Below are 12,820 nucleotides of genomic sequence, written 5' to 3'. Positions count from 1 at the left end.
TATTTTCCCATCACAGGTCAAATAAAACAAGACGACACAAATGATACATATTTTATTTAGAAAAAGAATAAATGCAAAGCAAAAACCACAAAAAGATCTAACCAAACGGGATGCCTGAAAGACATGCTTAATTTAACGGAGCACTCAATACATATGACAAAAATCTATAACTGATGGTGAGGTCATATTAGATTACTCTATCAAAGCATGAATCATAATATTCTAAACCCCAAAATGGAACTGAAGATCTGTGAAGATCTGTGAAGATCGTGCAGCCGGTTCATTCATTCATGTCTCTGGTCTCACTGCAGGCTGAGGAACTTCCTTTTCTTAGCCGTGTGTGTGTAGGGGTGATGACGCCACTCGACCTCTGCTGTGCTCTCGTTCTCCAGGGTACCAAGCTTGATCATGTACACTAAACAGACAAAGAGATTAACTTGTAACAATAATGCTTCTACAGGTTGGGAGCAATTAAATTTATGAAATTGTGCTTTGATTTCTAAAATATATAGTTTAATCGTTCGTCATTCGTTCATAGTTTAATGAGGGGGGAATCACTTTTTCATCTACAGTCAGGTTGGTTTAGATACCTTTTATCTTCTAATGAATAAAATAATAATTCGTAAATTGCTTTTTACATATATTTAAGTACATTTTTATCCAGCATTAACATTAGTTTGATGATCTGAAACATTCAAATGTAAAAAAAAGCCAGAACAGAAGAAAGCCATAAGGAGGAAATACGTTCTCGCCGTACCGTACGAAGAAATAATGAGCTTTTTTAGGATTTCCTTCCAGTGATTTACATTTTGGATTTTTCCATTATTTCTGGTCTGGATGTTCAGATGTTTTATTAAAGACAAAAACAATCTGGTAAATATTAGGGATGTTCTGCCCAAATAAGTGGCCATTGTCACCATTAGCTTCTAAAACCCAGATAAACCCAAAGGAACAGAGAGCTGGCAAAACCTTTCACATCCCATTTAACCATTTCAGCTTTTCATCACTTTACAATCAGTCTTCAATGTATTTCCTTGGGATTTTATGTAATAGACCAACACAATAGAGGATATTTGTGAGGAAAATTATGCATGGAAACCTGAAAAGTGTGGCTTGTATTTGTTTTCAGCTTCCTTGTTCAGTACTTCACTGGTTCTCCTTTTGCTTTGGGAAAGAGTTTAGTTTTTGAGGGCATCTGAACACATCAGTTTTCAAACTCTGCCACAGTTTGTTCATTTGAATTAGGCCTGTGTTTTGAGTAGGCCGTTCTAACTCATGTATATGCTTTGATCTAAACGAGGGGTGTCCAAACATTTTGTCACCATGACATGCTGAGGAGGCACTTACTAGAACTAAAGGTCGTCATTTGTTTTAAATACAAAAACAAGTAAGGAGAATGAAAATAACTGGAGGAAGTTAAAAGAAGTAAGTAGTGATGATAAGGTTACAGCTCAGCGTGGTATAAACATGGAGACAGGAGAGCATAATAATTCAATGTGAAAAATACTGAGAAAGATTAAAACAAGAAGACATTAAGAGTGGATAAATTAATATTTAAACATGGCAAGATAAAGCATTTATTCAATTTCAAAAGGAAATGGGGTTATATGTAAGAATTTACTTTAAGTAAGTTACAAAAATATTTTGGCCCACACTCCAGCACAGTAAATGGCGATAGTACATCTAAATGTTGGCTGTTACATGCTATAAAACCTGAGAAGAAGAAGAGGCAGTTACAACTGTGACGTTGAATCAGGAAGAAATTAAAACATGCAGGATACCAGCTGTTGAGCTCTGACCTTAGACAGCCCTGCTTTAGAATTTAAGCCAATGAGTAGATGTGGTCCAAGTTACCATGACAATACAAGGAAACCAGAAAAACGTAGAAAGGATGATGACTTTGTGTTGCATCAAACATTTTTGTAAGCAGATTTTTATTTAAAAGTTATAGTTTTGTCCTTATTTATTCTTGACGGAGCTCTGTGAGATGTTCAACACTTGGGAAACGGGTTTACAATCTAATTCTACTTTAAACGTCTCCACTGTTTTCTCCCTGACCCGTCTGCTGGGTTCTCTGGGCTTCATGTTCTCTAAAAACAACCAGCTGAAGCCTTCACAGCACAGCTGAGTTTAGACTGAGGTTCAACTAGACAGAGATGGACTCAACTAAGTCTAAGTGGGGGCGACTGTGGCTCTATGGTAGAGTAGTCGTCTTGCGATCGGAAGGTTGTAGGTTCGATTCCAGCTTCCTCCTGCCACATGTCGATGTGCCTCTGGGCAAGGCACTTAACCCCAAATTGCCTACCGATCTTGGTGTATAAATGTGTGTGTGTTTGTGAGTGCGACTGGGTGGATGTGACTCTAGTGTAAAGTGCTTTGAGTGGTCAAAATGACTGGAAAAGCGCTATATAAGTTCAGTCCATTTACCATTCTATGAAGACACCTTTCAGATTTTCTTTTCAGCACAACGAACGTTGAAAACCATTTTTCATTCTACTTCACAATTAAAATCTACAGTGTGTTATTCTGTCAAATTAAACTATATAGAATCATGTAGCTGTAAGGTAACAAAATGTGAAAATATCAGGTAATATGAATACTTTTGCAAGGTACTAAAATGCAAGAGAAGATTTAGCTCTAGTTTAACATAAAACCATTTTGCTGAACTCGTCAGATATTTTATTGAGACCTCAGGAGATTGTGTGAAGTTTCAAAGAATGCTGATGTGCTAAGAACCAGCTCACTTAATAACAGTTTGCTGTTTCAGCACCAGACTCAGCCATCAATACTTACATTTCATTTCAAACCTGGGTCCTACTTCTGTCAGCTCTACGTTCTTGTGGTCGGTTTTCTTATAGGTGTGATGTCTGAAAGAAAAAAAAAAGTGATTTGTCTATTTATTTATTTGCTTTATTTTACTTTCCATAATGTTTTCCACGGCACTGACCTGAAAGAGATAAAGTCCTCCTGGTTGGCGAACGTGATGACACGCCTGCTGTCATCTTTGGGGACTGGGAACAGATACTTCAAGATATTTGACACCTGCACAAGAACAATTAATTAGTTTTATGTACAAACAAGAGATGTAAGACAATATCCCCAGAGTCTGAGCAGCGCACGCTCGGCGCTCACCCTTTTGCCGAGGCGTGAAGTGAAGTTGTGAAAAATGAGGTGGGGGTAGGCCTCAGACATGGTGCCAATGTTGGGAACATCGTGCCTCATCACCACATTGTAGAGCGTGAAATAAGCTGTGGGTCCAAACGGTAGGTGGCAAATAACCAGGCCATCTGTAACCATACAGGAACATCCAGCAGATCCATCAGATGTCAGTCATGTAACTCAAGTCTCTCTAATAGATGCAGACATGCTCAGTTAAACAAGAAATATTGTGCATTACAGCATCCTGAAAATAGTTAATATGCTAAGCACTTAAACACAGTGTGGGTCGGCCGTCGGGCGCTCTGGGATATTTCCCGGTGGCCCGACCCACTAAGGACAGCTGAGTTAAGGTCGCTCCTAAGAATTCCTGCAGGCCACTGGAGTAGTTTCTGCCTGGCTGAAACTCCCACAGACTGCAGTTTCAATGTGGAAAAGACAGATCCACCCTGGACCCCTCCTTTCATGTTCCGAGGCTGTCAGTCACAGCAGTGCAGACACACATCGGGTTGCGAACAGATGTTATGCCAAGAAGAGTATGCCTGGAAGGCCTGCCGTGGAAACGTGTATCGCTCAAAACAACCACATATTAATAAGAAGAGATTCAAATATGACCCACAGGGCAGCTTTAAAAATATATGTAATATTAACTTATTTTTATTCCACAAAAGCCCTGAAAAGTTTTGAATGTTTCTGGCAAATTGACTCAAAATAGGACAGTTTTGACACCTTTTATCTAAACACTTTTTAGTCAAATGCCTAAAGCTCTGTTGTCACAGTCCAGTTTTCTCTACCAACATCATTTCAGCATCGCATAACATCCAATTGATTGCAATATAGGACACAGAATACGTTTACATGTTGATGGTAAAGTACACAACTTGGTTATCTCTAGGTCTCTATAATAAGTATATCAACTAATATAAGGATAGAATTCAGAGTTTCACTAGATTTTTTCATTGTCCATCATTTTGACTGATGGCGTCAAAAATATCCTGTCAATTTATATATTAAAATAAAATGTGCCGTTATATTAATGACATATTTAATTTCATTTCATTTGGTTTAATTAATATTCAAAAAGCCGAACAGAGAACCCACGGCATGTCATCACACATCAAGCAGATGAATAAATGTCGTTTTTTTCTACACAGTGACAAAAACCACTGGCTGTGGCTCAGTAACCACGTATGAAATGACTGCACTGAATATGAACTCCGGTCTTACTCCTTCATCTTGGTAAGCATGGACCTCAATAGCACACCTGCTTGTAATCAAATGTCTCAAGAGTTTTTATGTTGTTCTGGAGGTCAGAGTTACAAACAGAACTTCAGCCAAAGTTTCAAAATCAGGGAACATTGCTCCAACAGAAGCAATCAGAAGCTGATAAGACTCTCTGAACGCTGGTTCGGCTGCACCAGATGAGCTCTAAAGTCTCCATAACTCTTCAGCTAGATCTGTGCATTATTCAAAAGATTAGATACTTGGGGAGCACACATCAAATTTCAGGGGTTGTTTTAGCAGGATTCTTTCCATCATTGACTGTTTTTTGTTTTGTTTTAAAACGGTGACAGAAAAATCTGAAGGACTTTATTTCTAAAACAAATGCCAACGGTATGACTACTTTTACAGTCTCTATAAAATTACACAATCATTAGTTCCAGGTTCACCTGGTTAAAACAACAGGAAGCAGCTAGGAACAAAGGCTAATGTCAGCCTGCCTACCTGGCTGTCCTCTGGTTTCATGTATAATGACCAGGTCTGATACGTTGTTGGCTTTACAGGCTCGCACCAGCGCCGCCACCTCATGGTTTCCTCTGTTCATCCGCTGGGCTCCAGGAAACATCAGCTTTACCTCCTGCAGACAGCATGGAGGCATGTTACTCACTGATCTCTGCAACATTTCACACTTTACAGAAAGCTACAATGGCAGTGAGATCAGTCAGTCTTCTGTCGGTATCTGTCCTGTCAAACCTCCCAAAGCAGCACACAGCACCTTGCAAAAGTATTCAACTGGAAATGTTCAGTTTGAAAGTAACAAGTATTTCCATGCATCTCCTAGGAAATTAAAATGTCCTGAAAAAGTATTTAAACATTTTTACCTTTCACGTTTTGCCAAATTACAAACACATTTGTGATAAACAAATTCAATTCAGTTTGTTAGGTGCTAATTCACAACAAACGTCGTCTCGAGGATCTTAATCATTTCACTCCAATCACACGCATTCCACCTGATCCTAGGTCAGTGGTTCCCAAAGATTTTCTGGGCCCCCATATGGATTACAATAAAATCCCCCCCAAAAAATAAAAAAATATCAACTGGGCACACACATCGTTCAACCAGACATAAACCTTTACATATATTACAAACCATCTATATAGTGAAACACTTTTGTGTAACTGGATTTTTTTTTCATTCATCCATACCGCTTTCCGCCCCCATTTAAGTTTAACACATTAAACTTGTTTAATGTGTTAAACTTTTTAGATTAATCGTATGCGTTAATGCTGACTGCCCTAACTATAAATCAACTACAGATGCCAGAGCGCAAGGCTTTCACCTCAGCACTGAGGGAATCAGCATGCATGATGGGAATCAGCATGCAGAGCTGCCTGCAGGGAGAGGCAGACAGTAATGATCACAGTTTGTTTACATGTGCTCTACATCATCTCATCTGAAACCAGGTTCCACATCAGCACCTTGGCAAACATTTTGAGTCTGGAGCTCGGATCTCTGGACGTGGTCACCATCAGTTTGGGGTCCTCCACTCCGGCCCATTTATACTCGTCGTCCATGTGAGAGCTGACGCCTGAACGCAAAAAAGCAGATGGTTACAGGAGCTGAGAGGGACATGTGGAGGAACACAGCTAGCAGTCAGCTTGCCTTCTGCCCCTTCGTCATCGTACTCCACCAGCTTTTGCAGCCCCAGGGCTTCTCTGCGGACGTCGGGTGGAAGGGGAGAGTTTTCTGTGGTCAAGAACAAATACCTGTGTTACAGGGAGATTTGTGGTTGAACAGCTCCTAGTGCTAACCACTCATGCAAAATGCACGAGGAAAAAGGCGATCTATGTTGTCGTGCGCTCTCACTGTCGAGTGCGTCCTTCAGCTTCAGTTTCTTCTCCTCTATCGTTCGCAGCCGGTCCTCCTGAGCCTTCCTGTACAGGTACTCCCGCCTCAGCCTCACCTCTCGACGGAGCTGCCTCACCGTCACACAGCAGAAAAACACAGAAAAGCAGGCAGAGCTTCTCAGATTCAAAGCACACGCTCCTACGAAGTACAGGGTTTTCCCACTTTTCCCACAGTAAAATTCAAACACTTTCAAGGTTAGTTTTCTATTTTTTTCCAGCACCACACTTTAGAGATGAAAACAATACAAATGAACTAAAAGAACATTACTATATTATATCATTTATTACTGTCTTTAATGTCTTCTACAGCAGGGAAAAAGTAAACTAAAATATAATAAATTTTTGTGTTTTGAAATGTCTATTACATACAATATATACAAATGACTGGTCTGAGAACACATTTAAGAAAAAATACCCCAATTTAATGAATAATGCATATTTTATGCATTTGTTTAATGCATGAAATATAAGTCAACCTTGAAATTATTTCAGTTACACAGACCAATAAGTCAGTGAGCCATTAGGAGCAATCAATATTTATTATAGTGAAACAAACTCTGTCTAAAAAATATTCTCACTAAGTTTTCTGGCATTTAGCAAATAGAAATAATTTTTATCATTCTAACTGACCTTAAACAAGAAAAGTCTGTTGTGATTTAACTTCAGACGGTGACAGATTAATTCAGCATTTATGACATAATAAAGTGAGGAAATACAAATTTCAGTATTTTCTTGTGATGTGAATAACACATTAATCAACAAGCATACTTTTCCATACCTCACAGGTACCCTGAACATCAGCCAACTAAACCACTTTCATTATTTACACTCTGTGTATTTTACTGTTTACAGTCTAGGACAGAAAAGCAGCAATAGACTGGGCCTTGAGGACAGGGAAGGAAGTGGTGGGTCAGCTGGGGAGACGCTGTTCAGTGCTCTGCTTCAAAGCAGATCTACCAGTTTGCGGGGGCAAAGCAGCAACACGGGAAAAGAGATAGAGGTTGTGGTGAAAAGAGCAAGAAGCAAAAAAAAAAGCAGAAAATATTCAGAATGGTGAGAACAGATCATAGAACATGAGGGGAAACGCAGGAAAAGTCAGAAACAGATTCAGGATGAAACAAGCAGCACTCCTGCTCAGTTCCTCCCCTGTTTTAACCTAAACTTTATAATTCCACAGGCCGTACGGACATTTTAAATGTTGAGCTCCAGCCCCTTTAAACCTCTGGTAGTGTTTATGGAAAGCTGTGTCCTCCTGCTGGCTCCTTATCCTGCCTTCAGCTTTAAACACCAGGGAGGTTACAGACTCAACCATGTCAACGCGGCCGCCATTATCAGCTCAAACTGCGATACTTTCCTAATAAAAACTAATGTTGTTTTTAACTCACCATGATGCCGGCTGCTAGCTTCCAGGCTACACAAACTCACGTGGGGGCAGGAAAAGCTCCCAAACAACAACTCCCGTCATTCGCTGAAGAAACAGCCAATGAGAGCCATCGGTACTGACTTTGGCTAGCTTTTCAAAATAAGAGTCTGAAAGGAGTATCCACAGTGTGAAGGTAAACTGTAGAGCCGCTGCTGTCCTTTCCGCATACATACATCATATCTGCTTAATTAATTTTCTAGGACGGGGATCTGTAGCCTGTAGTTCTGGGGTCACATGTATCTACTTCGGATCTTCAGACTGGATCTATTAAAAACAAACAAAAAAACTTTTTAAAAAAATAATAAAGAACTTGTTTTAAGGACAAATGTAATAAAAAGATTACTTTTAGATTACAAGATATCACAAATAGAACAAAGTATTACTTAAAAAAAAGAAAAGCTCACTATCTTTCAGGTTTTGCAGTTTTAGACACATTTCATTTAGCTGACCCAGGGCCAAAAATGGCTCTCTGGTTTGAAAAGGCTAACCTTTGCCTTAGAAAGACGTTTTGTATCCATTGTCAGTTTGCTGTAAGACAATGTGGGGTTTAGAATCCAGTAATAAAAAATTAAAAAAAAAACTTCTATTAGGAGGTTGTTGGATGAGCCTAATCTAACATATTTCATAGCACCCCAATCCAAATGGGATCTGAACTAAAATGTAGTTTGGCTCTAATATAAAGTTTAAAGAAATGTGTATGTAATTAAATTCAATCAATTACCGGTAATATATAATTGTAGATTTATTTATCTTAATAATTCAAGAAAAAATCTCAACTGCATACAGAAGTAAACTGATATGCAAAAGCTTAACAAACTTCATGAAGCAAAACGGTTTGTTAAGATGAACAAACAGAAGAAGGGAGACACAAATAACAGACGGTGTGTACGATGCGAGGGCAGGATTGATAAACGGGTGAGTCGACCCGGAACCTCAGTGGGCCAGTTCTGACACCAGAATAAGAATCACAACGAGCAAAAGAAAAGAAAAGAAAGCCCATAGAAAATGAGGATATCTAATTAAAAAATTGTGCAAAAAGAAAAGAGCTTAAAAAAAAAGGGCCAAATACAAAATCTACTGAGTCTTTAATCTGAGTTGCAGTAATCATCCAATCAGCATGTACAGATAGGAACCTCTGTGTGGTTAGACATTTCCTGAAGCTTGGCCACTTTTTTAAGCCTCCTCTTCCGGTAAACATTGCCTTTTTATTTTATTCGTTGTAAGTGCAGCTTTGCTCGGTGATTGGAATATGCATTCTTTAATCCTGGTATTCCTTTTGGCAATAGGTAAGTCTCCAAAAAAAAGTGATGCTGATTTAAATCTCAATCTGATGAATTAATGCTAGATCAACTGCAGAGCGTCATGCGTCTATACTGTGCTATATTTCTGACTGAAACACCTTGAAGAGTGTATAAAACCTCTTCATGCAAAGCATTTCTAGAAATCGTTTTGTTCTCCAGACCACTTTCTTCACTTTTAGGTAAATAAAAGTTTAGTTTAGTGAATTCTAAAGCTTTTTACAGCATGGTCAAGTTGTTTTGGTTTGGTATATTTCCAAATGTTCATGCAGGTGCGAGTGAAGCAGTGTTCTGGCAGAGGCTCACATGCCCCTACGAAGCCCAGCAGCAGAACCTGCTGCGGGTCTGGTGCCGGCAGAGCTCTGCAGAGTGCTGCACGGGCCTCACCTTCAGCAACAGCTCCCCGTTGGCTGATGGAGGCAAGCTGAGGGTGACCCAGGACCTGCACTCCTTCACCGTGGAGGTGCTGGAACTGAGCCCCACAGAGGGGGTTTACTGGTGCGGCCTACTGAGCAGAAACAACACCATCATCAAGCTGGCTGAAGGATATTTTCATAGCTGTAAGTAAAATCAGCGGCTTGACAGCCAATGAAAGCCCAGCTTTGATTGTTGCGTCTGTTTTAACTGCTGTGGGTGACGATCTGGTGAAAGATGGCTTCCAGTTAGTTCACTCTAATGATCATTTTTAAAGGCCTGCTAACTTGGGATGAACCAATCCATTTTTTTCACTTCCGGTAGCGATACAGATATCTGAGGTTTAGTGTTTGCCAATACTGAGCTGATACAGAAAAACAGCTGAAATGACTTTAGGCGTTTCTTTTTAAACACAGACATAAATGTACTGATTTACAGATTTGTTTGGTAACTCTGCATCAGCACTGCTCACTGAAACACACATACAGCTTCAGAAGGTTGATCAAACATGTAAAAACAACTGTAATCTGTTCAGTCAGTGCAGTACAACAGTAAATGTAAAATAAATGATAAAGAAAATGAAACTGATGAAAACAGTAGGTTGACTACCTTGGTCAAACATGCATAAATAAACTGCAACAAACCTTCTGTCAAAGGGTTCAGAAAGTGCAATTAGGATTTCTAAATACAATGTAAAATAAATAATAAAGCATGATCTCGCACAAAGCATATTGGACTAGTCTATGCTGCCCTTTTGGACCAGTCTGACTGAAACAGCTTGAAGAGTGTATAAAACGTCTTCAAGCGGTTCTGCCCTCATGGATCAGTCACATATAGTTCCACCAGCTGTTTGCTAATTGCTGCTGGCTAGTCTGAAGGAGCTGAGTGGGGGAGTGCTGCTCAGTGAGGCAGAAGCTCTGAAACTTGGAAACTGAGCAGGAGCTGTACCTTGAAGGCAGAGCTAGGACCACCCAGCCATTTTGAACAACTGAATGGTTGCCATGGAACCAAAGAATTTCTTAAATAAACATGAAAGTACCAAGACAACAACATAAAGTGACTGTGGCAGATTTATACCCACTTTTCTTTTATTGAGGATGCATAAAGTTGATGAACTGTCCAGTGAGAGCGGTGTTACAGTAGACATGACCACTGTAAGCTGATCTCCATTCATTTGCCTTCACTGCAGCCTCAGCTGCTTTCATCTGGAGTTTCACTCGCTGGATGCTGCTGCCTCTGCTGCCTGTAGTGACCATATGTACTCATGTCTGCACCACAAGTAAGCTGTTCCTGTTTTTCTTCTCTTATTTTACCGACAATGTGGTTCACTCAGGGGTGGAAATTAACTGGTTACATTCACCTGCGCTGCTGTAACCAAGAACAATTTGTCTGTACTTTATGCTTTTAAAAGTTGTTTACGGAGCTTAAACTTTTACTTCTACTTGAGTTTGTTTTGAATAAAATATTTTACTCAGTTACATTTAAAATAATTTCTGCTAATGAATAAAATAGTAATAATAAAAACAACAGAAAAAAACAGCATTTATTGTTCTGCTGGGTTAATAATCAGATTCCATGTCGCATCATTTGGAAGACGAAGGAACTGGAAAAACACATTGAACATAGTTCAAGTTCCTCTGAGAAAAAAAAATCCTCACTGGGCTTAAAGGACCAGATTATAAGTATTAGAAAGACATCAGCTTTATCATACAATGTCAACTTAGTTTGGTTTATGTTCAATGCTATGACCACGTAAACATTCTGAATAATACAGTATTTTAACAACTGATGTAACGTGTATCAGTTATATCTGGTGCTTGTGATTCTAATCTGTATTGGCGACCAGGTGCTCAGTTTGGAGTCAGTTATTTAAAAGCATTAAGACAGGAAGAGTGGACACACTGGACAGTGATGAAGGTCAGAAATGCCAGGTGGCCAGGCTGACAGAAGATACTAGATATTTACGTATTTAAAATCACACAGAACTCTCAAATATTCATGATGTGATAAGCTATCATGTGTTGTATTTCGTCAAATTTTTATTTAACCTCTATTTTACCTGGATAAAAAGGTCATTAAGATTAAAAATCTCTTTTTCAAGGGAGTCCTGGCCAAGACCCAGCAACAAATACAACACAGAAAAATACAGTTAGAAGAAAATGTCACGCTATAAAAAGCAGCTACCTGTCACAGAATCAACCTCTAAAACTTTTAGTTTAAATTTATGAGCACTAACAGACACCTTGCATTTTTATTTATGAAGGTGCTTCTTTAATTAAACAGCTTGAAACCTGTCTGTTCTTATTTCCTTTCTGAAATCCTCAGGCAGAACTTTCTTCTGCTCGTGAAAAAGCTACTTTTACTTAAAAGTATAATTTTAATGATGAACTTTTTATTTTGGAGTAACATTTTACACTGGCAACTTTAAATTTGATCAAACTTTTACTTGGGTACATTATTTTTGGACTCTGCTTTAACAGCAGCCAGACCTTCACACAATCAGAAGCTTACCGTCAGCTGTTATTAAATACCATCATCAGGATTATGGACTTTAAAACACTGGAGTTATCTGATGTTTTATTTATAAACTTTAATTTCTTTTCCTTCTTTGGTTTGTCCAAGTATTCACTAGAGGATTCCAGTTGATGCCATTTAGTTGTATGCAATTTGCGTTATAATGAAATAAATGAATTTGATCAAATAAACAGTTATTTCTCTTCACAGTGAAAGCAAACCAGTGCTGTAAGGTAAGCGACTGCTCGTTTCTCACTTAACATTCAAAGCTCTTCCTAGAGTCTTAAAATATTGGAACTGGTTTTAGTTTTCTCTTTTCCTTCCTCAGAAGCAGGATGAGCCATATGATGACGTAGCGGCGGGCGGAGTGCTCACTGACCCGCTCAATAAGAGTCCAGATTCTCAGAAACAGAGGAATTCATCAGGAATTTAACGCCACCACTCGACGCATTTTCTACCACCACCACAAAAGAAAAAAAAAAAATCCACAATTTCTTTCTTTTTTTTATGAAGAAATAAGTTTGCATTTATTGGACAAACCAAACATAGGCAAACTCACACATAGTGTAAAGATGGAACATGTCATGGAGTGAAAAATAAATGAAGAATTTCATCCCAAAACATTTTGGATAAACAGCCTCCTGAAACCAGTTTTCTAAAGTGCATATCATTCTGAGGAATGTTATTACTTTAGTAAACAGAACATTAAAGAAAAAAAAAAGTCTCTGGATTTCAGCAGAACTGTTTCCACAAGAGTGTACATGATTTTGGAATGAAGCTCCTAACATACATTTATATATATCTATATATTTACTTTATACAATCTTTTCTTGCTGTACATTTAAGTCTCATGCTTTGCTTGAAACTTTTATCAGCATTTATCCTC

At 38.8% G+C, this 12,820-nt stretch overlaps 1 protein-coding gene across 1 annotated transcript; it reads right to left on the bottom strand.

Moving 5' to 3' along the window:
- Positions 1-38: 38 nt before the first annotated feature.
- On the bottom strand, positions 39-7,823 carry imp4 (IMP U3 small nucleolar ribonucleoprotein 4). Its single transcript, XM_028035096.1, has 9 exons — positions 7,671-7,823; positions 6,245-6,353; positions 6,041-6,124; positions 5,857-5,966; positions 4,882-5,014; positions 3,133-3,287; positions 2,948-3,042; positions 2,794-2,867; positions 39-415 (listed from the first exon to the last, which is right to left on the bottom strand). The coding sequence occupies exons 1-9, from the start codon at positions 7,671-7,673 to the stop codon at positions 303-305; spliced, it is 876 nt and encodes a 291-aa protein (XP_027890897.1). The 5' UTR covers positions 7,674-7,823; the 3' UTR covers positions 39-302.
- Positions 7,824-12,820: the final 4,997 nt, after the last annotated feature.

The sequence above is a fragment of the Xiphophorus couchianus genome, chromosome 12 (genome assembly GCF_001444195.1).
Source record: "Xiphophorus couchianus chromosome 12, X_couchianus-1.0, whole genome shotgun sequence".
Taxonomy (NCBI): Eukaryota; Metazoa; Chordata; class Actinopteri; order Cyprinodontiformes; family Poeciliidae; genus Xiphophorus; species Xiphophorus couchianus.
The sequence above is the reverse complement of the archived record's forward strand: the minus strand, read 5'-3'. Positions and strand labels throughout refer to the sequence as shown.